The 25,819-nt window shown below is 39.6% G+C and overlaps 3 protein-coding genes across 3 annotated transcripts; 1 reads left to right on the top strand and 2 right to left on the bottom strand.

Moving 5' to 3' along the window:
- The first annotated feature begins 1,316 nt into the window (after nucleotides 1-1,316).
- On the top strand, nucleotides 1,317-1,736 carry LOC120291800 (G-type lectin S-receptor-like serine/threonine-protein kinase SD2-5). The gene has a single exon (XM_039309541.1). It carries the CDS (start codon nucleotides 1,317-1,319, stop codon nucleotides 1,734-1,736), a length of 420 nt encoding a protein of 139 aa, XP_039165475.1.
- A 9,020-nt stretch (nucleotides 1,737-10,756) lies between these two features.
- On the bottom strand, nucleotides 10,757-15,490 carry LOC104437108 (pentatricopeptide repeat-containing protein At4g31850, chloroplastic). Its single transcript, XM_010049994.3, is given in 4 exon segments — nucleotides 10,757-11,277; nucleotides 11,431-11,551; nucleotides 11,755-12,107; nucleotides 12,110-15,490. Coding segments are annotated over 2 exon segments (3,339 nt in total). The 5' UTR covers nucleotides 15,168-15,490; the 3' UTR covers nucleotides 10,757-11,277; nucleotides 11,431-11,551; nucleotides 11,755-11,826.
- Nucleotides 15,491-18,044: 2,554 nt separating this feature from the next.
- On the bottom strand, nucleotides 18,045-18,326 carry LOC104439428. The gene has a single exon (XM_010052496.2). It carries the CDS (start codon nucleotides 18,324-18,326, stop codon nucleotides 18,045-18,047), a length of 282 nt encoding a protein of 93 aa, XP_010050798.2.
- Nucleotides 18,327-25,819: the final 7,493 nt, after the last annotated feature.

Genomic DNA, 25,819 nt, shown 5'->3' with positions numbered 1-25,819 from the left:
CCTCTTGCAGCCAGTGGGCTATGGGCGACAATCTTGCGACAGCAGTCGATAGCGACGGTCGATGGTCGTGCGGCATTCGTGCGCCAGTTGTGCGCCGATCGTACGGCAATCGTGCGACAATCGTGCGGTGATCGTATGGCCGTCGTGCGGCGGCGGGCAGCAACCGGCGGTCCGTGAGTAAGAAGAAAAAACAAATCAATATAAAATTTATAAATTTTTACCAAACGCATTTCTATTCTTTTTCTATTCTAAGAATATAAATTTTGTATAATTACCAAACATCTTATTTTACTCAGAAATTGTTCCCGAAGTAGAAATAGAAAAAAAAAAAACTCTTTCTATAAAGAAATAGTTCCCATAATATAAATGTTGCCATGCACACCCTAATTTTACTTGGTGATAATGGAAACAAGATTTGGTCGGCAAATACCGCTAGCAATTTAGTTGTAAGCTTAAACCTGACTGAAGTTGGAAATCTCATGCTCTACGACAAAAATGATGCCATCATTTGGCAGTCTTTCGATCACCCTACAAACAGAATTCTTCCTAGATAGGAACTACGTCTCAACATGACACTAACCACGCCAACATATTTGCCAAATGAGATGGGCTTTGTCGCATCTCTACTGGGAGTCTCTTTTCCCCAAATTTACTACAAAACAAGCAATGTAAGCAAAATGAAGAGCGATAGTGGACAGGTTGCATCACCTTACTAGAATGAAAGCTTCGGTGAGTTTCATTTCTCCCAACTTTATCGGCTTAGTATATCTAGCTAGATTTTGATGGGCATCTGAAATGTTATATTTATGATGCATTCTCCAATTGCTGGAATGAGGACGATCTTCTTGAAATTGATGATTGCTATTATCCACTGGCGTATGGTAGTTATGGCATTTGCTCATTTTCCAGTCAGTGTTGGTGTCCAAAAGAGAACGCAAATTGCACAGACGTCTTTGTCCTACAGTTGCAATCGCAACTTACCTTTCTCATGTGATTCACACAATAACTCTTTCGTAGAAATTGTGAATGTCACCGTCTTTACTTTGTGGGACGACAATATTAGTGTTGACCTGTCAAACACAACTGTGGAGAGTTGCAAGGAAGAGTGTATGAGGAAAGGGTGCTCATGCTCAATGGCACTATTTCGTAATCGAACCAATTTCTTCGGTGGATACTACTATTTATTATCATATTCATTTTCCCTCATAAACGATACGTACAGGCTGTATTCCATCTCGGCATTTATCAAAGTCAACCATAATTCAAACACACCGATGCCATCATCAATCTTTCAAAGAAACAATAGGGGACGAACGATGTTAATCCTAAGGACTACTGTTGGAGCAGTTTTAATGTTCTTAATAAGTATATTTGGGATTCATATTTCAAGTAAGGAGAGAAGAAATACTGTTGAGGATGATGATCTGGACTTACAAAGGCTTCAGATATCTAGATTCCCTTATGAGGACTTGAAGGCCGTGACAAGAGATTTCAACATCAAGCTCGGGGAAGGAGGATTTGGCTCGGTGTTTCTAGGAACTTTATGCAACGGCATTAGGATTGCAATCAAGCGTCTTGATGGTTTTGGTCAAATAAAGAAGTCATTCTTGGTCGAGGCCAAAAATTTTGGCACAATCCATCATGTCAATATGGTAAGATTACTTGGATTTTGTGCAGATAAATCACATAGGCTTTTAGTCTATGAGTACATGTGCAATGGTTCTCTTGATAAGTGAATCTTCCAAAATGATCAAGAGTTTGAAGTCTGTTGGCAAGTGAGGAGAAAGATTATCCTCGACTTCTCAACATTGCCAAAGGACTAGCCTATCTCCATTAGGAATGCCATCAAAAAAATAATCCACTTGGACATCAAACCCCAAAATATACTTTTGGATGAACATTTTAATGCAAAGTGTCACGTCCCAAATCCCGGGCACGCGCACATCCCTCAATAGTCGACTAAAAATGCGACGTCCCAAGACAAGTCACCGACCCTTTCTTTTTTTGTTTTTCTTTTTCTTTCAATTAAGCACATGCAAAAGCGAATTAAATAAAACACCCAGTCAACAAATAAACATAGGGATAGTAAAAACAATGGACAATTTCTTCACCAACTATTGACCCTAGAAAGTCTATTAATTGCAAGCCTCTCATCGGCCACTTCCTATCGACCCTCTCAACAACCTTTAGGGATCAAGGTCACCCTAAACTTTGCTAATGGCAGGACTAGCCAAAAGGTGTCGCATCTCACGCTCACCACATCCGCACTCAATAGATCTCCATGCTACAATCATGAAAAAGGTTAGTCACGATGGGGTGAGATAAAATCTCAGCAAGTTAAAACCCTAAACCTCAATTAGGACGTAAATTCGCCTCGAAAGGCAATCCTAAACACACACCGTATAAAACTTACCTCGCCTTGGCATGTACCTACACGTTAGCTCAACATATATACCATCATCAGTGCAGCAAACACGGTTTAATAACTGGAACACATCATTTCAATCACGTGGATTCCGATTATAAGGCCAAACCGTTATGACACGTCTCATACCGTACCACACAATTTTGTCCCATAATCAAGTGCAACTATCACAACCATACAGGCGTGTTCTAGTTACTACGACCCAATGAGCGCAGTCAACTCAATAGTTGGCGGTCTTCCGGCATAATTGGGCATCGTCCTACTCCGTCGGGCATGATATCATCCGCGTATTCATACGCATCAGGACGGTATTCCACACAGGAGCATCGGCCCGGCCTCCATGGCGACCGACATCCGTTGACATGGGACATCCGAACTTAATCAGGCATCATCCCACATATTCATACGCATTAGGATAGGTTCATTACCCCGCATATTCATACGCATCAGGGTATTAGGTGATCACACGAGCACACCCTCAATCAACCCATTTCTTATCTTCCTTATTAGCCAAGAATACCAAAAATTCCTTTTAAACCAATAAATCTTGCAATCCCTTTTTTTTTTCAAAATCTTCCGAAATAAATTTGTACGGGGTCACGTATTTGATATTAACTTGCCAAACTTTGCACGCATCTAGTATAAAACCTCCTCGTTTTATTGAGCACATAAAATCTGACGTCCAAACCCAACACCTCATTTATTTTCTATTTTCTTTTCCAACTACCCCTTTTTAGAACTAAACTTTAGTAACCCCTTTTTTTATTGTTCAAAACTCTTAGAAATAAATCCATAGGTGCTCACATACTCAAAATTAATTCGTCAAACTTTGCACACACCTAATTTAAAACCTCATTGTTTTATTGGGAAAATAAATTTTGGCGTCCAACCCGACACCTAATTGTTTTTCTAATTAAAAGCTCATAAATTTATCTTTGGCAATAATAATAAACAACCAACATAGAGCAATCAACCTCATGATGTCACACATGAGTTCTCAGCATGCCAAACATCAACCAAATCACAACATATTCATTTCCCAGCAAGTAAGATATCAAAAATAACTACAAAACCACAATCGGCCCTAACCGGCAAAAACTAGGTCACTTGCGCGTCTCCAAGTTTTATAGCTTTAAATAAGACTCCATCTAAATAAATGCAGCTTTTTTGTTCTCTGTGTGTGTAATTACTCCTTCTTAGTAATTAACAATCAATAGGCAACACTAAATCTGCCAATCTCGCCAAGCAGTGTAATAACACCTTGTGCAAAACGTAGTATTTCAATGGAAAAACACTACTGTTCAGATATCTACCCCTTGATTCAAGGTCTCGGCGTTTTGACAAAGCTCTATAGACTGTCATCTTATCCACTTCAAATATCTTGCAAGCCAACACCAGGCATTTAAACTATTCTCTTAATCCTTATGGCACTGTCCTCAATTGGGGGAACTGGTCAACTTGTGGTTGAGGACAGCGCCGTAAGGTGTGTCAACCCAGCTATGAGCATTTCACTCACCCTTACTTACTTTAGGCGCAAGAAGCTACTATATTTGCCTACCCGGTAGTAGTCAGAATCGAAGTCCTGACATAATATCTACCTTCACAACCGTGAGGCCCCCTAATTCCCTGTCTATCTTTGTCTTCTCGACAGAGAGGGAATAGGAGAATAGCGCGAGGTATCCCACCCCAAGGCGGTTCTCCCATATGTTTCCTCCATTAGCATTTTAAGGACCTACTCAAATCCAGATTTAATCTCAAATCAAAACCTAATAATACAAGGACTATCTCCATGTTGACACCTAAATTTTGGCCAAAGATCATTTTCATCTATTTTGAAAAAAATTGGAAAATGTTTATAAAAAAAAACAGGGGAAATGTGTCCCATGCTTGCGCAGATGGCTGCGTAGCGGAAGAAAAGTTCAAGACGCTGGAAGGCTTGGAGATATCGCAGGCAGCCGAGGGCTTGACACATTACTCTAAGCTCGAAGTACCAGACATATTCAATGTGCCAGACTTAGTGAAATACGATGGTTCTTGATGCCCCAAAGCCCACATCCAACTCTACATGCACAGGATGGCTCATTATGCTGAAAACGTACCACTCATGATTCAGGCTTTATTAGACAGCCTAACTGGATCTTCCTTCTTGTCGTACACAAATATTAGGGCCAATCAAATGAAGACATGGGAGGAATTGGCCGAGGCCTTTGGGCAGCAATTTGAGTTCAACCTTGACTTTGCCCTCACTCGAGATGACCTATCATGTGTCGAGAAGAAAAAGAATGAGTCTTTTAAGGAGTATGCTCGAAGGTGGCATGGACTGGCAACTCAAATCTGCCCCGCTCTAATTGAACGAGAGATGATTGAACGGTTTTTCGAAGACCTTGCCCCAGGATTTCTACTCTTACATGATTGGGTTCACCGGCGATACTTTCTCTAAGCTGGTGCCTATTGGCAAATGCACTGAAACTAGATTCTTGACCAGGAATTATGAAGTACCTAGAAGAAAAAGAATGAGTCTTTTGAGGAGTATGCTCAAAGGTGGCATGAACTGGCAACTCAATTTTGCCCGCTCTAACTTTACGAGAGATGACTGAACGGTTTCTTAAGTCCTTGATTCAGGATTTCCTCTCTTATATGATTGGGTTCACTGACGATACTTTCTCCAAGCCGGTGCCTGTTGGCGATTGCGTTGAAACTAGAGATGAGCATAGCTCTAGGGCAGAACTTGGAATTTGAGAAACGGAACTTGTTCGATTCCAGGTTTCAAGGTATGTAAAATAAGTTCTAAATCTCAAAAATTGATAAAATTATTTTTTGACAGATAAGTTTCAAGTTCTAAGTTGGAGGAACCTATAACATATAATCTCGAATAAGTTTTTGTGTTTTTTTGATCCATGTCTTGCATGCAATCCTAAAGTATTCCTTAGCATTTGATGCTAATTGTATAATTTAAAACCACTAATCTAATTAGGAGTATGCAAAAGAACTAGGAACCGCCTAGACCGCCTGGGACCAAACCGAATCAAATCGGAACCAATGGTTCCCAAGGGACCGGTCCAATTCCCGGTTTTAGGTGTGGAATTGCTCACCCACCTACTTAGACCATACCAATAATATATAAATATATATTTAATTTTTGAGAAAAATTTAAAACCAAAAATATTAAGAAAACGAAAACCTTAAAATCCCTAATCTAAAGCTTAACACTCATTAACCGAGTGCTTATCTTGTCTCACTCTCACTTCGCATGAGTTGTCCCTTTATCTCTCACTCATAGCCTTCATTCTCAAGCTCAATGCCCATTGACTCACGACATCAATTCTCAACTTTTAATATAAGTCAAATCTTTTTACTAATCTTGCAATTAAGAATAGGGAAATTCTTTTCTTTTTGCTTTAATTTGGCTTGTTGGAAATTGTTCTTGAAGCTTAATGTGGCCAATTTCCATGGACTTACTCGGGAAATGGATTGGACCGGCAATCCAATTCTTAGGTAGATCCATGGAACCAACGGGCGGTTACCGATTTTAATTTTTCAAAACTAGTCCTTAGTGAGTGGTTCCCAATTTCAATTTTTTGGAACCATCCATCCAAATCATGCTTACCCCTAGTTTGATCTTCTATTTAATGACTAAGACTTTTACTTTCTTAATTCGTATGTCTAAATATAAATTATGGCCAGTGAATTGTAGCAGCAAGTGATGGCCATTAAATTTGATAATTCATTATTGTCATTCAATTAACAATATAGGTAGAACCTGAGTAATCCTTGAAACTTGTGACATGATAGGTTCCAAGTTCTAGAATATGTAGGATAAGTTTTAGATTCCAAAAAATAAGGAACTTATTCCAACGTCTAAAATCACTCACCCCTAGTTGAAAATTATATTTGCCAGCGAGAATTGTCCAGGCTATCTGAAAATGGCAAGATGGTTTTCGAAAAAGAACCAAGACAAGGGGCATGCCATAGTGGTAAACATTACCTGGAAGACCCATAACTCGGTAGATAGGCATTTTCGTTCAAGACAGAAGGGGCAGCAGCCTAGCCAATTGGATGGAGTTTCATTGTCCTTTCTTTGTTTCCGTCCTCGAACGTTTACCATTTCGCAAAGTAATTATCTTAGATTACTGTTTAGTAAAGATGATTGCACTCGGAAATTGTATTTCGCATTAAGAGCACGTAAAATATACCAAATTAACCATGTGATGATCCATCTCTTAAGGCTAGGGTTTAAATATTTTTGAAAAATGAATTTCGATGAAACATGCACATTTCATATTGTCGATTCTAATAACCATCTTTTTGTCCCAAGTCCGCAATGGCATGGATCTTTTCACCGTCAAGGGGTAGTAGGATAGTATTCTCTTCTCATAAAAATAATTAAATAGAAGATTAAAAAAAACAAGGGAAAAAGTATTTATTATCTCATTATGGGAAAATTACCAAAAACATCATAAACCTTTTATAGTTGTGTTAATTCAGTCGTAAACTTTTTTTTTTCTTTTTGTTAATTGAATCATAAATATTTTATAATTGTGCCAGTTCAGTCATTTCGGCCAAAATTGACTAACCAACGACCGACATGGCCACCGGCCAATGTAGGCAACAAATTTAAAAAAAAAAAAAAATTTATTTTTTCAAATTATTTTATTAATTTTTTAATCTTTTTAACTTTTTTCTCTTTTTTTTTTTTTTTTTTTTTTTGCTCCTTCCTCCCTCCTCGTCCCTCCTTCTTCCTTTGGCTCCGACAACTGGCCAGCCCTTACCGATCACCAAATTGATGCGGTGGGCCAACTTACCTTGCCATCTCTAGGTGAGGGTGGCTCACCTGGGCGCTAGCCCGGCAGGGTTACTAGGCGAGGGGTAGATCCCCCAACCACTAGTGGGGGGAGCTCCTACTGGATCTGGCGAGGGCTCACCTCACTATCTCGAGCGACAGCGATGCCCCCCTCGTCCAACGATGGTGAGGGAGTCCTCACCCCTCGCCCAATGATAGCGAGTAAGGGTGAGCATGGTCCGGGTTGGTCCAGGCCACCCCCTAACCCTAAGATCGACTCGTACAGTGTCGGTCCTCAATTTTTAGGACCGAGGGCCGAACCTATTGAGCCTGGGACCAAGGACCGAACCAACCCAATGGGTTCAGTCCGATTCCAGGGTCAACCTCGGACCGATCGATAATTTATTTTGTCTTGTTTTTTATACTCCCTAAAAATACAAACCTACAAATTCAAATTACACATCCATCGACAATGCAACATTGTGCAACTAAACTATAAATACCAATACAAGATCTCAAATGAAGCACAAAGTAGAACTCACTAGCCAAGTTGTGTTCGGAAAGCAAGGGCGAGCCAAGCGTTAGGGTTTCTAGTTAAGGCTTCTCTTTTTTTTCCTTATGATTTACTCGGCAATAAGTGAGGCGATTGGCGCAAGTAGCGAGTGGCAAGCGTCGAGCGTCGAGTGGGGCGAGCGTCAACTGGCAAGCGGCAAGTGTTTAGTGAGGCCAACGGCAAGTGTTGAGCGAGGCTAGCGGTGAGTGGTGAGTAGCAAGCATTGAGCGAGGCCAGAGACGACATCAAAGGGCGAGTGGTGAGCGGCGAGCGGCGCAAGCAGCGCACATGGTCAAAAGTGAGCAACGCGGGCAACCAGAGGCGAGCGGGATGTTGCTACTTTTGATTTTGGCAAATTGAAGAATAAAGAAGACATAATGGAAGAGAACGTACTCTGGGGAAGGAAGCCGTGAGGAGATTTACGGTGTAAACTTCACGCCGTTTTAGACGTCGTGAGTCCATGACCTGTGAGGAGTCCTTGGTCCTCACGGTGAAGAACGTACTCTGGAGTCTGGACTGTGGAGGAGGAGGCCGTAAAGACCTTTACGGCATAAATTTCATGCCTTTTGGAATTGGATGCCGTCTGTCCGTAATTGTGAGCCTGGAGGAGTCAATAACTTTAATATCATTTTACTTAGATTTTTTTAACATACATTTTACTTAAGTTTAAATATATAAAAAAATTATATATCATATAATATAACAAAAAATTTACTTAATTTTGAAAATATAAAAGAATTATAAATAATATAATATAATATAATATACAAGATTGGTCTAGGTTGGACCGACCCAAAACTCTCGGGGACCAAGGATCAATTCACACGGTGTTGGTCCTGGAATTTCGGGACTAAGGACCGACCTAGTCCCTTTGGGAATCGGACTAGGGCCAGGTAGGATTGGGCCGGTCAGTCACCCAAGGTTGACCCTAGGCGCTGCTCAACCCTAATAGCGAGGTGAGCCCTTGCTAGATTCGGAAGGCTCACCTTGTAGTGGTTGGGCAAACTCACCCTTGCCCAACAACGGCAAGGCGAGCTCACCCGATCGCCAAAGCCAAAGGAAGGAGGAGGGGGAGGAGGAAGGAGGAGGGAGGCAAAAGAAAAAGAAAAAAGATTAAAAAAATAATAAAATGATTTGAAAAAATAAAATATTATTAAAAAATTTGTTATCGCAGCCACGTCAGCGCCCTTACCGGCTAATTTTGGCCAAAATACTAAATTGACACAATTGTAAAAGATTTAAAACTTAATTGACCAAAAAAATAAATTTAAGACTAAATTGGCATAACTACAAAAGTTTAAAACTTTTTTGGTAATTCTCTCTGTCTCATTACCACAATTGAAGAAGTTCAGATTCTTTGGAAAATTGAGTTTAGCCTTACACTTTTCATGCCAAATTGTCCCAACAGCTTTCACCAAGTTCGAACATTGAATGACACTATGAGAATGCTCTGCTTAAGACTCACTCCTGAATTATTTTCCTATTTGTGGAAACTTCATTTTACCAGTAAAACCGCAACTTCTGGAAATTTACCAAAGAAAGAAAAATATCAACTGCGTTCGAAAATTACAAAAATTCAATGAAATGTAGAATCCAACATGTTGTGTCCAATGGTGAAACGGCATCAAAGTCCAGTGGAGTGAACGGTACAAGCCATTAGAAGTTATCGGCACACTATAAATCATGGAAAAATCTGGATTCCACCATTCTTTTAGGAACATAAATTGACTCGATTTAGATGAGCTTTTCTTTACCTAATCGAAAAAAGAAGACCAAGGTGATTCCTCCAATAGAATAGGATTCTTCTTCAACTTGACTAATCGGAAAGAAGTCTAGTCAAGAGCTATTTTGATTTTCCAACTTGAATTGAACGTTGAAAGCTTCCAAGTGACTTTTGAAATGTTTCACAGTACCCAATTCACTGACTTGGCTCTCCTACTAAATGCGACAAAATCAGGTGATCGTGGTGTCGAAGGAAATATAGCGCGACCCATCACAACCATGCGACAAGTTTAGATCATGAACATGACTCGAACAGGTCCAAAATCAACAAGGAAAATACCTGTTCACGAGCTCGAACATGTAATCTAGAGGGTCAATTCCCTTGGACGGTTCATCAGATTCGAGCATTGACAAATTGCAGAGTCCCGTCTTGGTGAGGAAGAGTGGTTCTACGTTTTCGGTTTCGGCAAAATCGTCGAGAATTTGCCGGCTTGGAGAGAATGCAAAGTTACTTTAAGTACCGAATTTGAAACTTTTGATGCTTGAAACTTGAACGAAAATGGTCATGAATACTTCAGAGCAGCGATACAGTTTCCCGATGGAAGACCAACAGTTCGTGCTTCGACTTTTCCATCTCTCCTCTCTCGGTCCCTCCGGCGGTGGTGTACGTGAACAGAGTTTCTGCTGAGGGAGCAGGTCACGTTTATGTAAAGGAGCAAAACTTGAGCTGATAAAAATTGGGTTCAACTGGCCGGTGGCTTGTCAGGTTTTCGAAAGGCTCAATGACGAACTCTGGCAACAAATTTAAGTTCGATAGCGGAAAAACCACAATCTATTTTTTTGGATGACTGAAGACGAATGAGGGCAGATAAGAGAACACTTACAGAGCCCCAGTTACGAATGAAATAGAATTACAAAACCAGTAAGTTATCTTTCTCCAACACAGCCCGTTTCCGAATCAGCTTTGCATGTTGGACATGGATCAACCCAACAGGCCGAACTTGGAACGATCAGGCAAAGCTTTCTCAGTTACCATGAGCAGCTCATCACTCCAATTCATTTAAACGGAACTCAACCGGTCCTCACCCAACTGTGGGTGCTCAAGTACAAAACTGATCTGAAAGCTTCGAAGAGAAAGCAGAAGTTATAGGAGTCACAGCCACTCGAAATGCTCTACCATAGTGTAGAGCATACGGTCCAATAGCATAGTCAGAAATATACATTATAAATTTTACTTTTTTTTTGTTAAGAACTTAGAGAAATCAATAACGCCAGATGCACCAAACACAAGGCTAGGCTCCACTCCCCCATCACCAGTAATCCCATATTGACACTTCCTCTGTAAGCTATCCTCCCAGCAAGACAGGAGATAAATACTTCCTATTGAAATTACAAATTCCTATAATACATTTGTAATTGCTGTACAAATGTTAATTACAAGGTGTCATCCTAAAGAACAGATCACCAAGAGTCAACCAGGTTGGATGCTACCTAGAGAAGAGTTTGATCAGATAATTACCAAAGCTCTTCCTAGATGAAGGGATCAATCAAGTGATTTAATTGGAAAATGGCTACAGAAGGAAAACATTTGATGCTGATAGAAGCTTCAAAAATAAATGTAGCTACCAAGAACTATGGTATATATAATTTGCTTTATGGATGAACCCGCCATCCAGGAATTCCACAGTGATATCCTCAACAACAGCAGCTTGCTCTCCACGTTCTGATCTCCATTACAGTTGACTCTGGAGTATGTACGACAGAATAATGACAACCCACACATACGCGGAAATGTACCTGGACCATCATAGCACACCATTCATGAATTCTACTTACACAGTATTCAAAAGTAGGCAAACATCTAGTCTGTCTTAGCTCTAATAGGTGACCTCAGTCAGAACATATCTATTTAAATGCTCCACTATTTATTGTCCTGGTAAAAATCCTTACCAGAGGCAATGTCTTGCAAAGAGGAAGAATCTGAACTCTTAACTTCAGAGAAGCATCTTGTGCAGCATGCAAAGCATAAACAACTGCCATGTCAATCGGTCCAAATCTTTTGCAATTCAACCTAAATAATCAACAGTATTCTGTAAGAATCCCCCCATGGGCTTTGAAAAAAAATACTTTTACCAAGATAAACAAGTTAAAGTGCATGACGGAAAATCTGCTCAAACAATATATGAGAGTAATGCACATTTTACAAACAATTTAACAAAAATTGTACTGTACATAAGACAAAAACATCACTACAGGTTCAAGAAAGGAGAGTACCTAACTTGTCTTCATTATGGACTCGCCATAAGGAGCAACAGATTGTAAAGCAGGGTCAAAAGTCAACAGTGATTAATTAGGGAGCTGTGCAAATGTTCCCTGGTTGGGGCTGCAGCCACTGACCCTCATCCTTTTGTAGACTGCATATGCAGAATCTGGTTTTCCTGACAAACTGTATCCCCGAATAAGAGCATTATACGTGAAGACATTTGGTTTAAGGCCATTAAGGCGTATTTCATCATACATTTTCCCAGCTTGTTCTACCATTCCAGCAATCCCTAGATTGAGTATCAAGGAATTGTACATGTAGAGGTCAGGACATAAACCTTTATTCTGCATCTCTTTAAAAAATAGAGAGCTTCATTTATTCTACGTGATCTGCCGAGTCCATCAATTATAAGATTATACGCAATTAAGTCAGGATCAAGGCCAGTTAGTTTCAGCTCATTAAAATAGTGCAGAGCATCATCCACTCTGCCCACCATACAGAAGCAATCTACAATAATGGTGTATGACCTCAAATCAGGCCTTATTCCCTCCTTGACCATCCTTCTAAATAGAAGAGATGCATTTTCCACATCTCCCATCTTCCCATACCCATTAATCAGTATGTTGTATATTGCACAATTAGGCCTGCAGCCATAGTCCCCCATCTCTTCAAAGATCTTCTTTGCTTCCTCTAGTCTTCCTGACTTAAAGAGACCATCTATGAGAGGGCCATATGTACAGGGAGTGGGTCTAAAATCTCCACTTACCAGATGGTAGTACAAGTCCACGGCTTTATCCAAGTCATTTGACTTCACAAGACTGGAGATGAATATATTGTGAGTCACGGTGTTAGGCTTGCAGCCCTTCCGGTGCATCTCCTCATACAATAAAAAAAGTTCCTTGAGTTTCCGAGACTTTCCAAGGGTGTTGAGTAGAAGGTTGTATGTAAAAATATCTGGTGCACAACCTGCAGTCTTCATATCATTGAAAACATACCATGCCTTTTCCATCTGATGGATGTCAATAAGCCCATTAATCAAAGAATTGTATGTTTCTACTGTAAAAATTACCCCTAGGTCCTTGGTAAATTTTTCAAATATGGCATATGCATTAAGGGCTTTCTTATGCTTACATAACATTCTGACCAGAGGTATCAACACAGAGTCATCTTGGCATATCCTGTTACACACCAACTCTTCAGCAAATACAACTGCTTTGGATATGCCTGCTGCACTTAAAACACCAGACATTAAATCTTGCCAAAAGGCCCCATCAACACAGACCCTGTCCTGATTGACAAAATTGTCTGCAATCTTAACAGCATCCTCAACCCTACCATCTTTCACAATGCCAGGAAGGAGGGTGCATATAGTTACATGGTCAGGATAGAGTGATTTCTTCATCTGAAAAAAGAACCAGAATGCACGATGGACACTGTTAATCTTAATTAAACCAAAGATGATAGTGTTGTAAGTCAAAGCATCAGGACAACATCCCAGCTCTGCCATATTGTACATCATAGTAATGGCCAGATCCACCTCATCGTTCTTGCAAAGGCAATCAAACACTGTGTTAAAAGTTATTGTGTTTGGTGAGCACCCTTTCCTGGTCATACTTTCAAAAAGTTCGAGGACCTTCTGCACTTGACCATCTTTCCCCAACCCAGAAAGCAATGTGTTGTATGTCACAGTGGTAGGGACAAGCCTCATGATGGTCATCCTATGAAACATTTTCCATGCCTCATCTCGCCGACTGTCCTTGAAAAGTGCGTCAATTAAACAGTTGATGTTGACCACATCTGGTTCACAACCACGCTCGATCATCTCTGAAAGCAACTTAATGGCTTCATCTACTTGCCCCACCTTAATATAGCACTTCATCATCATGTTATAGGTTATAGAATCTGGGGCAAGTCCACTATTTCTGAGACCATAAAAGATTTCTTTTGCTTCACCAATTTTTCCAACTTCTGCAAGACTATACAAAGACACATTAACCGCAACAAGATTGGGAATGATGCCCCTTTCTTTCATATTATTAAATGTCTCAAGAGCACTTTTACAATCTCCTTTTTTTCCATAGTAGTTGATGAAAAGGATGTATGTGTAAGCAGTTGGCTTTACACCCAAAGACTCCATACTGCCAAAAATTCCTAACGCATCATTCAGTCTATTTACACTGAGGAGGCCACATATCAATGTGTTATATGTATGCAGATTAGGCAAGATTCTTTTCTTCTTCATGACATCCAAAGTGGCAAATGCTTCGTCCACATTGCCAGCCTTACAAAATGCATTAACAAGAATTGTGTAAATAACAACATCAGGATCATAACCATCATTTTCCATTTCATTCCAGAATTGCCTCACTGATTCTACATCACCCCGGTCACTAAATTTATCTAGCAAAGTAATATAAGCTACTCTATCAGGCTTCTGGCTGCTATTTTTCATTTTGAAGAACAGCTCTTTGGCATCACTGAGTTTTCCTGCATTACATAGAGCATCAATAAGCACAGTGTAAGTAACCACATCAGGCCCACATCCCTCACTGTCCATTCGCTTCAGTATTTCATGTGCCTCGTCTATTTTACCAGCCCTTCCCAATACTCTGATGCATATAGTAAAGGTGTATATGTTTGGCTTCAGTCCCAGATTCTCCATCTCCTTCAAAAGACTCATGACCATTTCAGTGTTCCTTCGCTTTCCCAGAGCTACCATGATCGCCGAATAAGTCTTCATGCTAGGCTTCAGCCCTTCTGAAACCATCCTTCGATACACCTCCAAAGCTTCATTACAAAAACCAGACTGAAGCAGCAGGTGTATCAAGCCATTGTACGAATACGCATTCAAAACAAAACCAGCTTTTCTCATCTTTTCAAGCGCATACGGTGCTTGCCGAATGCCACCTCTTATGTACAAACTCTTAAAGATAGTCAAGTAAGTGCTCAAATTCCGGTTGATTATTCGCTTTTGCATCATATCGAACACAAACACCATGTCTTCCACTTTCCTGTGGACCCTGAGGATTTCAAGCATGCAATTGCAAGTCTCAGTGGTATGAACGACCCGCTGGGGCAAGTCAGCAAATGAATTGAAGTACGCAAAAGCCTGCTCGGGGCTCGAGCTCATCTTCAGTACATCAAGAACTTCTTCAGGACACAAGGACCCTCTTCGCTGCCCCTTCGCAAAGATCCCATCTTTCGAACAATTAACAACAACCAAACCGAACCCACCTCGTTTTTTACCGTTCCCATTCGATTTTCCAATAGACCAGCGCTTGGGAGCTCTCAAATCCCCAGACACCGACGCTTCCGCTGACCCATAAATACTCCTCACAGGAAGTAAACCACAGTCGGGCGCAGCTGGGCCGAACCCAATACTCACGGAGCAAGAAGCAAAAGGGCAGACTGTCAAAACAGCCATGGGGCGAGGAGGGAAGATAACAAGACCAGGTGGCTATGCACGGCAGGTGAAATCAGAGCCGGGGCGCGTTTCCGCACGAAACACAAGTGGGTCGAACCGCTCGCCACGAAAGAAGGCACCGCGAGAACACGCATGGCATGCGAAGTCACGACATTCCATTCAGAGAGAGAGAGAGAGAGCTTGCTTATCTGGAATGGAACGCAGACTTATGGATGCTCGACCAGAAGTGTTTCCTTCTTTCGTCGTCCTCACCTCGTGGATTCGTCCATGAGAGATGAAGAGATAGGAGGGGGTGGTGGATATTTTCGAATTTTGGAGCTTCGATATGGTCCAGAGGTGGGGCTTGGAGGCTTATTTTGTTTTCCTATCCTTGTCCATGAATGGAGCATCAGGGTCATCGAGTGCATTCGGGACAACTTCAAATTTAAGACAATGTTCCAAAAAAAAAAAAAACTCATGAAATACTTTGTTTGATAAACTTTTTGTTATAAATGTTTAGTACAAAGTAATTTTTAAATTTTAAAAAATAAGATCAGGAAATAAAAAAAAAAAAGTCTAGGGCAATGCCGACTTGTCACGACTCTAGGCAATAGGCAGACGAGGTCACGCAATCCCATCTACTTGGGTCATGCTAGCCTTAGAGAGCACGGCTCTATATTGCTCTACTTGTGAGAGTAAAATTGGAATTTACATAGTTTAATGAGGATAAAATTAAAAGGAAAATAAATTATTAGCTCGAAATTGCATTTTCAAAAAATGATAAAAGCTCAACCCAAGGGAGAATTTGCGTGGGCTTTGAGGTTTGGAAATCAAAAATCTAAATCAAAGGCTCTTGAGACTGTGTTAATAAACACCAAATATTTGGCTTAGGGGTCTTTGGAGTTGGGGTGATTGGTTCTACCTTGCAACCTAGAATCGAATTGTTTACTCATTTGTAGAACTAGAAATCAGCCAACCCGATCCAAGTTAATTTTGAAACTGAGGAGTCCTCTTTTGGTTTTGTTTCTTCTATTCCTTACATGTGGAGTCTTCCAATATTAAAAGAAAAATAAGAGCATTATGTTTGGTTTATTTGTCAAATAAATGCTTACATGATAAGTGGAGTCTTCCAATATTAAAAGAAAAATAAGAGCATTATGTTTAGTTTATTTGTCAAATAAATGTTTACATGATCGGGGGTTTGACGCTAATTGATGATCGACTAATCTTTCACTGAATTTCGTAGTCATTACTTTATTACATGCCATCACATCAACATATGTTAAATAATAAATATATATGGACAAACAAAATTATGGAGGAATGCATAGGGTTTACTTATATATATTACATACGACAGTCATTACTTCATTTCAATGAAAATTGAAACATACATTACCAATATAGGGTTTACTTCAGAAAAAAATAATTAAGTAATTTGGGCGGACGGTTCCTTACATAGATTGCGGAGCTAGATCAGTTATTATCAAGAATTGAACAAATTACTCAAGAAATCTTCTAGAATTGTCCGGTCCAGCTCTCAAATTGGACTGGGCTGCACACCCCTTTTGGAGGCCCAAAGTTGCATGTAAATGCTCAATCCGTGTCGTTATTTTATTGCAAAATATCCTGTGAAGTGAATGCAATGTTTTTAATTGTTTTGGTAATAACATTACGGATCCACCATTGCAAAGCCGAGGGCAAGGTATTCCTGGACTATCCTATCTCCTAAAATAAGAAGCATAAATCCTGGTGGAGCAGGCCGAACAATTGAGACTGCTGCTTCATGGACGTGAGCCATGATGACACGTGCTTCTCCCGCGAGTGGTATTTGTTGAGGAAATACTATTCAAGTTCAGTCAATGAGATTTTTTTCTTTTCTTTTTTTGGTCTGTAGTTCAGTCAACGAGATGAAGGCGCCTGCTTGGAGGCAGTTTTATTACGTCTACATAAGTAATTTATTTATTTATTTTTATCTAATTTCATGAAAAACCCCAAACTATCATCAATAACAATTTTCCCCAAATAAAACCCAAATTGATATACTTGAAGATAAATTCACCATTTATTATTTTTTGTTAAATTTTATGGTCAAATTACCGACACACACAAATTACTGACATGTGATAATTGTCGATAATTGTCGAGTGTATTAATTTGAAATTTTATCCTTATACTTATTAATTTAGAATTTTACTTTTTATCTGACATGTGATAATTGTTGAGTGTATTAATTTGGAATTTTATCCTTATACTTATTAATTTAGAATTTTACTTTTTATTTATCGTATGTATCAATTTATGATTTTTAGAATTTTACTCTTTATTTTTATCGTATGTATTAATTTGTGATTTTTTAAAATTTTACTCTTTATTTATCGTATGTATTGATTTTTTTTCTTGATATTAATGTAAATTTATTATAAATATATCGCTTTGAAGTTTTTAATTATCAAAAAATTAATTTATAAATTCATCACAAATTTAAATTTTTTTGTAATAAAAGAATTAATTTGAGGTAATTTTTAACTAATATATCAATATAAATTTTTCATGATACTAATTCTTTTATTTGTTAAAAAGAAAAACTGTTTTTCAGATTATGACACAAATTCGAGTTATTTGGATACAACTGAGAAATAGTTCGCTCCTGTGTCTGCTGCACGACATTTCTCCATGCCTTATGTTTTCTTTGTTTGTCATGAAGAAACTTAGGCTCGTATTCGAGCAATAAGCTTTGAGTTTAATGAATAGCACATGTCTACATAAATTTCAGGAAATAAACAAAGCGAAGTTATATGAAGATCTTATTTCTTTATCGAGTATATATCCTTCTTGACGCGCAAATATACAGTCACGGCTCCGTTAAATACAAGCTTGTATTCGCTAGAATTTCTTTCACTTTCGTGGGTGAGCATCAGCCGGCGGCGGTGGTGGCGGAGGCGGCGGCCTCTCGGCGACACGATCAGCCACCCTCACCACTTCGCGAGCCTTGTGCCTCCGGTTGGCATAGACCGTGTAGAGTCCAACGGCGGAGACCAGGAGCAAGCCGCCGACGAGCATGGTGGTCGTGTTGTACGGGAAGCTCTTGCCGCTCGGCCGCCTCCAGGCGTCGGCCGTGTCGCCCACCCTCACCTTGTGCGTGTCCGCCGCTCTCCTCCAGTAGTTCTCTCCAGCCATCTCTCTCTCTCTCTCTTCTCTCAAGTTTGCGAACTCTTCTTCGCCGGAAAGTGAATTTATGAAGTCCGATGCGATCGGCGAATGCGCAGAGGAGCGGCCACGTTGATGGAGTGGGGAGGTGAGAGGACTGGCGTTGAGGAACACGTAGCAATTCCCATGCGCCTAGCTGTCGGTCCACAACATACATATTATGTTACCTGAATAGGATTAGGAAAACTCGAATGCTATAATTCGGGATGAAATTGTAATTTCACGTCGTGTCGTACATATATATTAGAGTTAATATTACGAAAGTCCCAAACTGATATATCCCATCGCAAATTTACTCCAAATTAATTTATTTTGATCACCAAAAATTCAAATCAGTATATTTGTGATAAATTTATCCCCCGTTTGTTTTTATTAAATTTTACCATCAAATTGCTGAGTTGAATGACATATGACAATTGATGGGTGTACCAATTTAGAGTTTTATTCTTCGTTTATCAATACCAAATTATGATTTTTCATGGTATTAATATAATTTAACATAAACTAAATTGTTATAAATATACAAATTTGAGATTTTTAGTGATCGAAAAGTTAATTTTAGATAAATTTGTGATAGTTGTACCAATTTATGATTTTCGGAAATCAAAAAATCAATTTGAGATAAATTTGTCACATGTACTATTTTGGATTTTTTGTGGTATTAATTCTATATATCATGTCATTTAAATAGGATTAAAACAAATTTGAACTTTAAAATTCAGTAACGAGATGAAATTATATCATTGCGTCGTGTTGTGTCAGGTCGAATTTTGTGAGTGTAGTGTGAAGTAGATATATACATACACATAAACACACATATACGTTCTGTATAGTTGGGGTAACTGCATAAAGATGGAGTAACAAAATGAGAATAAGAGGAGAGGATAAAGAAAGGAAGATGTTCAACCACAGAATCAGTGATGTCCAACTGGCAGAGCCCCTGCCTTCACTCTCCCATGGGCCCTCCCCTCTTTCAGGCCCGACCCAAATCGGATCCTCCGGCCCATGATCCAGCAGATGTTGCAACATGTTCCGGGAGCTCCGCCTGCCGTTCCCGTCCGGTCACCGACCGTCGGCCAGCAATGACGGTCCGGTGGACCATCCGCCTCCCCTCTTACCCAAACATCTAGTCAGTTCACCGCTCAGCAACGCTGGTCTACGTGTAGGGTTGTCTCTACGCCATGAAGTCTCATTTTGACCAATCGTATTCAAACGCATTTTGTAATATTTTCTACGCAAAATATCAAATCCCACAAACGTTTCAAATGTTTTCGATGAATGACCGAATTTTATTGTCTTGTGAACCTATGGTCACCAATTCTCGACATAGTAGAAACGGATTGAAGCGTGAACGTACAAGGCGCGTAGAGAGAGATGTCTCAATTTTATGTTATCTTTAAAAAGAGATAAACTTATTTCCATAATAGTGTATACTTATATGCAACAAATCCTACCATAGAACACATCTACTTTCGATCTGCTACAAATTAAGTTTGCTTTGCCGATTTCCAGCATATACATGTAATAAAAGAATTCATCTATAGCTAAAACAAATTTCTTAATATTCAACTAACAATTTCAAAAAGGAACTTTGAGGTGATTGTTGTGACGGCAATCTTCACCGTAATCTAAGAATTCAAAAGTTCATTTGTGATCACGATCCATTGTAAGAGGTCTACCAATTGTTGGCCCCGGGCTCAATTTTACCGCGGTGCCACTTTGTTGTCCCCACTCGCTTCTCTTTAGCTCTAAGACACCAAGCAAGGAAAAAGTACAAGAGGGAAAAGTACCAAAAAAAAGTCATAAATATATTGTATTTCTGTCAATTTAGTCCTAAATCTTTTGACATTTCTACTCTCTTTTTTGTCTCCACTCGGGTTTCTCTCTAGCTCTAGGACACCAAGTCGATTTGCAATCGCGTCCCTAGTCTGATGCATCCCACCAAGTTCCCACTCCAGGTTCTGCTTTGAAATGACGAACAGCTATCCACAAAGCCTAAGCCCCCTAACCTTCGTTAGCGAGATGGCTGTTGTCATCGAGTCTCAACTCATAATCACGTGCCATTGGAGCGCACAGAGATGAACTCTCAATAATAATTTCTGATTTTTGATGAACTGAATTTACAAGTGCCACGAATGAAATATCTATAACCAAAAGCCCTTCCATAAAAAAACCAAACTAGGAGACAACTACGTAGAGATAACTTAGGAAAATCTGAAAATACTATCTATAATCTAATCTGATATAATCTAATTTGATATTCCCTGAAAATCAAACAAAATTATCAAGTATTTTAATTTAATCCCTAAAGTCAAACCAATAAAGAAATAAAACGTCAAACCCAAAAAAAAAAATTCAAATTAACTAAAAGATGTAAATCCAATCCCAATGTACCCCGCATCAAGACCTAGTATCGGGAATTTGTAGAAATACCATTTTAAATCTGGTCATGAGAAGGAATTGCATAATGACTTTGATGCTATGCGAAAGAACATCGAATCTATAGTTAGCAATACACCGGGTACCCAAGAACTCTGATTTTGCTAAATCAATCATACATAAAAATATTGTGAAAATTTCACAAAAAGGACAATTATTCCTGGACATTCTTTCAATTTGGTTGGCTGTAGCTATCGTCGCATTCGGAGAACATTGCTCAATAATTTTTGTCCCACATTTTATGGTAACAATTTCTCTGCTTGGTGGCCCAGCTAGGATATCAGATAAAGCAGCCATGCCCCTGTACTTCAACATTCTCTGGGAAAAGCAAAAGAGGCTCTCTCTCTCTCTCTCTCTCAATGCCAATCCCCCCGCAGAGACGACACCGGACGAGACGTTTGCATGTGCTCCGAATTGTGAAATTCGAAGTCAAGCTGCTTAGTTGCTTTCAGATGAAAGGTCCCTCACAGCTCACATATTCCTCTGCATGCATGCACGCGTGCATGCATGGCGCTTGTGCTTTGGTTAACTTATAAGTGTCCAAGAATGTCTGAAGGGTTGACCTGACGATGCAGGTAAACAGAGGCGCTGCCCTCCAGGACAAAAGAAGGAACTGAAAAAGAGGAGTGGTCATGATCTCCGCCAGCGTAAAGGATCGCCGAGCGTGCAAAATTGCTGCAGAAGACGAGGGCATCCAACGTTGCAGATGGTTGAATGTATACTCACGGTCGCACGTCTTGTGACCTGAATTAGGAATGGGAATTGATCAGGAGAGGTTTAGCAGCTAATCTTTAGGGTTTGGGCAGCAGCTTGATCTGAACTAAGAGTGGAGCTGGAGCCAAACGCCTTTTTTTTTTTTTTTTTTTTGAACAAAGCCAAACGCCCACTTGGATTTCACTGAAAGCTGCAATATGATAGTGTTAGGACTTGTACTTTGTACCGAGGAGGATAATTTGGCTATGTAGTAAGTTCAATATACGATGTTTATATGTATTTGGACAAGGCAACATGGCAAAAAAAAAAAAAAAAAAAAAAAAAAAAAGGAGTCCTTAATTTGGGAAAGTGTCTCGTAATAGGACTTCATATGTCATGTTCCAGCGATGGTGTTGGCGCTTTACTGTCTGGAAAATCAGTATTTGTGAGTTCTAAATTTGAAATCAGGGAAAAGTTAAATGTTGTGGGACCAATATCCATAACTATCGTTTATCAATGATGGTTAGAATTTTTAAATAATAAATTATGCATATATCTAATAACTTAAATTTTTAAAATAATTGGTAATAATCCCATCAAGTCTCATATAGTGTCAGGACTAAAACGCTTGAGTTTGAATTTTTCAGATCCCTATTTGCCTTCTTAAGGCAAAGTGTTAAAATATTTAAATAATAAGTCACGTTTTTATCTAAAAAGTTAAATTTTTAGAGTTGTTGATGATTATTAAATTATCAAATCGCACAAGATGATAATGTTTGGGCTTGTGAAGCATAAAGCGCCACATCTAAATTTGCTCATTCGATTGAAAGATCTCTCATATATACAAATACAAAACATCGAGCTCTCGTACTCAGCCCTCGAGGACTGAGTCATTTATACACCCCATCCTATTAAAATCCTTTTCAACTTCCATTTTTGGCCGGTCTAGATGAGCAAAAATTTCTTGCCCAAAACCCCGGCAAATCAGTCGATGATGCTCAATCTCTTGCGCTCTACACCTATCAGACCGTTCGGGAAACTCTCTTACCGCATCCGCGTTGGAAAACGTTCGAGGAAATCGACGAAGCAACTTCGCGGAAAAGAAACGAATCTTCTTCCCCCCGTAGTTGGCCAACAGGATACTTTGCCGAACAGTGCAACTCCATGTGACCACCACCATCTAACACACGATCTCCCTCGTTTCTCTTTGCTGCTACAGTGCGATCTGTCCGCGGAATCGGAGAAAACGGATGTTGGGGGCGAGTGGTTAGTGCAATCATGTCGACCCTTTTAAGAGCATAGGACCTGGAGAGAGAATCCAGCTGCTGTCGTCCCAAGACATACACGTATCGCCTTAAGGGAAAAAACATTCTTTTTTTAGGAAATTAGGGTTTCGGGCGTGATGGGAACTGACATGATGGTCCCCGGCACGACATTATGGCCGCAGCAAAAGAGCCGGATCGTCCACATAAGATGGGGGGCATCATGAGCTTGGGGATGGGGCCACCCGTTTTTTCGTCGTCGTCATCATTTATTTATGATGGTTTATCCCCCCCACGCCTGAGTCTCGATAATGATTGCGATTTAGAACCACACATGGGGTTCGGCTTTTGGCTGTGATTGCGGGCAATCCCTTTCCTGGGGTTTTAAACTGGGGGAGGCTCGATTAGGTAACGGGATGGACCAAAATAAGATATGGATTTTCTAGGGGGGATAGGCTAGGGACCAGGGGAATGAAGGCGAAGAACTCGAGCTCGACAAAGACTGTCTAGTAATGACTGGGGAACGGACTCTATTGCATTCTTCATGCCTTTATGCTGGACCATGTAGATTAATATCATCTCAATAATTGATTAGGTTAGTCGCATTGTAAATCTAGTAATCAATGATGAAGATGGCTTTGGTCCACATTATTTATAGACCATACAATATTTTTTCTATAATTTACATGTTTAGGCGAACTTATCTCTCGACCTAGTGATGAGGAAGGAAGAGATGATTTGGAGATTTTCCAAATCCTATAATCTTTTGCTACATCTTAGTGGAAGACTTTCATTGAGCTTGAACAAATAGAAAACTAATTATGTACCCTATCACTTTCTTTCTTTTTACCTTATTGGGATAAGATTGATGAGTGGGAATCTAATGCTAGTGACTCTCTTTGGACATTACTATGAGGTTCTCACAACCATTACAAAATGTTTAGATGAGCAATACTATTCCGTACTTTTTTATGATTTGAAGATCCGAAGTCGGTAAACCTATCACCATAGTCTCACTGTGATGTAATGGGCTTGCAAATCCCTCCACACTAGACATGCCGCAACTAGGCAATATGGCAATAGCCGTTAGAGGTTCACTCCGAAGTAAATCGAAGCTGTGATTTCATACGGGACAGATTACTCATTTATTACTGGGCTAACCATCTCTTCATGTACAATCAGATATGAAACATGACTAATTTCATAGTCACCTCCGAGACATTTATTACTTGAAACTTGACCGATTGATCATCGATCCACGAAAAACTAAATACATAATGGATAAGATTAATGTCCGAGGAGAACGTAAAACTCGCTCACAAATAACGTCAACTTGCCACATTTAAAGTAGTTCTGGACTAAGGGACTCTGTCATGATGTGGACAAGAATACTCACTGATGGAGGCTAATCAAACCTCGACAGCCATTAAAATCTTGTTTTCTTGGTCTCCCTTTGGAGATGCCTGCTTGTGGTCTTATGTAGTCTAACCTCCGTAGCCACCATATTAATTAAGAAAATGTGAGTAATAATGAAGGATTTGGAATGTTTGAACTTTCGCAATTGATGCATGTAATATCAGTATAGGAGAAATTCCAACAAGGAAAATGGTCGCAATGGCTTATGGCTTTAAATTGCATCAAATGACGTTAATTGAATAAACACTTATAGACTTACTGAAAAAGATTTTGTCGAGGAGCACATCCGAAGCACTTGTTAAGAAATCAAATGAGGAAATATCATAAATTCTAATCACTTATTGTTCTCGTGATATGCACAATCAATGATTTGAAAATTGAGCATCTCCTTAAGTATGCTTAATAGATGTCCCAGAGGCACTTGGCAATGCAAAACGCGAAAAGGTGAGAAAACGGTGAAATAGAAAATTACTCCGACTGCTGATTCGAATTTCATACGATCTTGAGAAATACTTCCCCACACACACAAGATGCAGCTCCGACGAAACTAAAACTCACACCTTCCGTAGGTGTTTTGAGTCATTCCCTCTCATTCTTTGGCAAAGAAAAAAGAAAAAGTCATTTGCTACTGCTCAGCTAAATGAAAATTTTTTTGCATAAAGGCTTTTGAAGCGGTGAAAAACTTCATTTAGCGCCCGTTTTGGTTGCAATGATGGATAGATGGATTTCATGCTTATGATTCAATGCGTTTGATAGATAGATGATGGACCATCATGGAGAGATGGGGACAAAGTTAGGTCTATCAATCAGCTGTTATCGTTGAATTGATGGAAGGTTCCCACAAGAACTCAAAAAGGGACCATTTGGCATGTCCTAGTCTATATATTATCGCCTTAATTTGCTGCCATGGCCGTCGGATGGCCTTTTCAGCCTTGTCGCGAGGTAAAATAAAGGAAAAGTTATCAGGAAAATCAAGCATCTGATAATATTCATTTTCGGTCCCACAACTCCCCATGGTTACCAATCGGTGACGATTTTAGGGAAACCCTTTCGGTTTAGATTAAGAAAGCGATTGATTTAAACATTATCGATTGGTGTCGGGAAGCCCACATGACCATATCGATCGCAAGGAATACCTGTAGCCATGTTAATATGGAAGGTGACCACATTGTTAATCAGACAGATAAATGGGCGTGCATTTTACATGTTGATCCAATTAATCTCAATGTGATCTCTAGTGTAGTTGATATTTGCTTATTCTTGAGATCTCTTATCAAACGACTTGTTCGGCCATAAGCCAAGTTCCCACAGATAAGAAGTCAATTTCTCAATTTTTTTAGGATGAATTTTCACTTGGGAACCACTCAATAAGCACTCTTCAATCCACATGGATCTAACCTTGATAGAATATCTAAATATTAAACCATATCTTTATCTAATAATTTAAGCTTTTATAACTATTAACAATGATCTTACAAAATTTCACATAATATTAGAACATGAGGTCAAAGTTCAAATATTTCCAAGCCTCTATTTGCCTCTATAATTAAAAATTTCCACGCTTAGTTTTAAGATGTTACAAACCGCCCCTAATACAGTGCTAACGTCCTTATTAATTAGTGCGTGCCCACATAACCTAGTCAATCCACTATT

The sequence above is a fragment of the Eucalyptus grandis genome, chromosome 3 (genome assembly GCF_016545825.1).
Source record: "Eucalyptus grandis isolate ANBG69807.140 chromosome 3, ASM1654582v1, whole genome shotgun sequence".
NCBI lineage: Eukaryota > Viridiplantae > Streptophyta > Magnoliopsida > Myrtales > Myrtaceae > Eucalyptus > Eucalyptus grandis.
This window is presented reverse-complemented; position numbering and strand designations above follow the sequence as displayed.

Coding starts and splice junctions, on each gene's coding strand:
- LOC120291800 (XM_039309541.1), top strand. CDS start 1,317: ATGTTAATCCTAAGGACTACTGTTGGAGCAGTTTTAATGTTCTTAATA.
- LOC104439428 (XM_010052496.2), bottom strand. CDS start 18,326: ATGGCTGGAGAGAACTACTGGAGGAGAGCGGCGGACACGCACAAGGTG.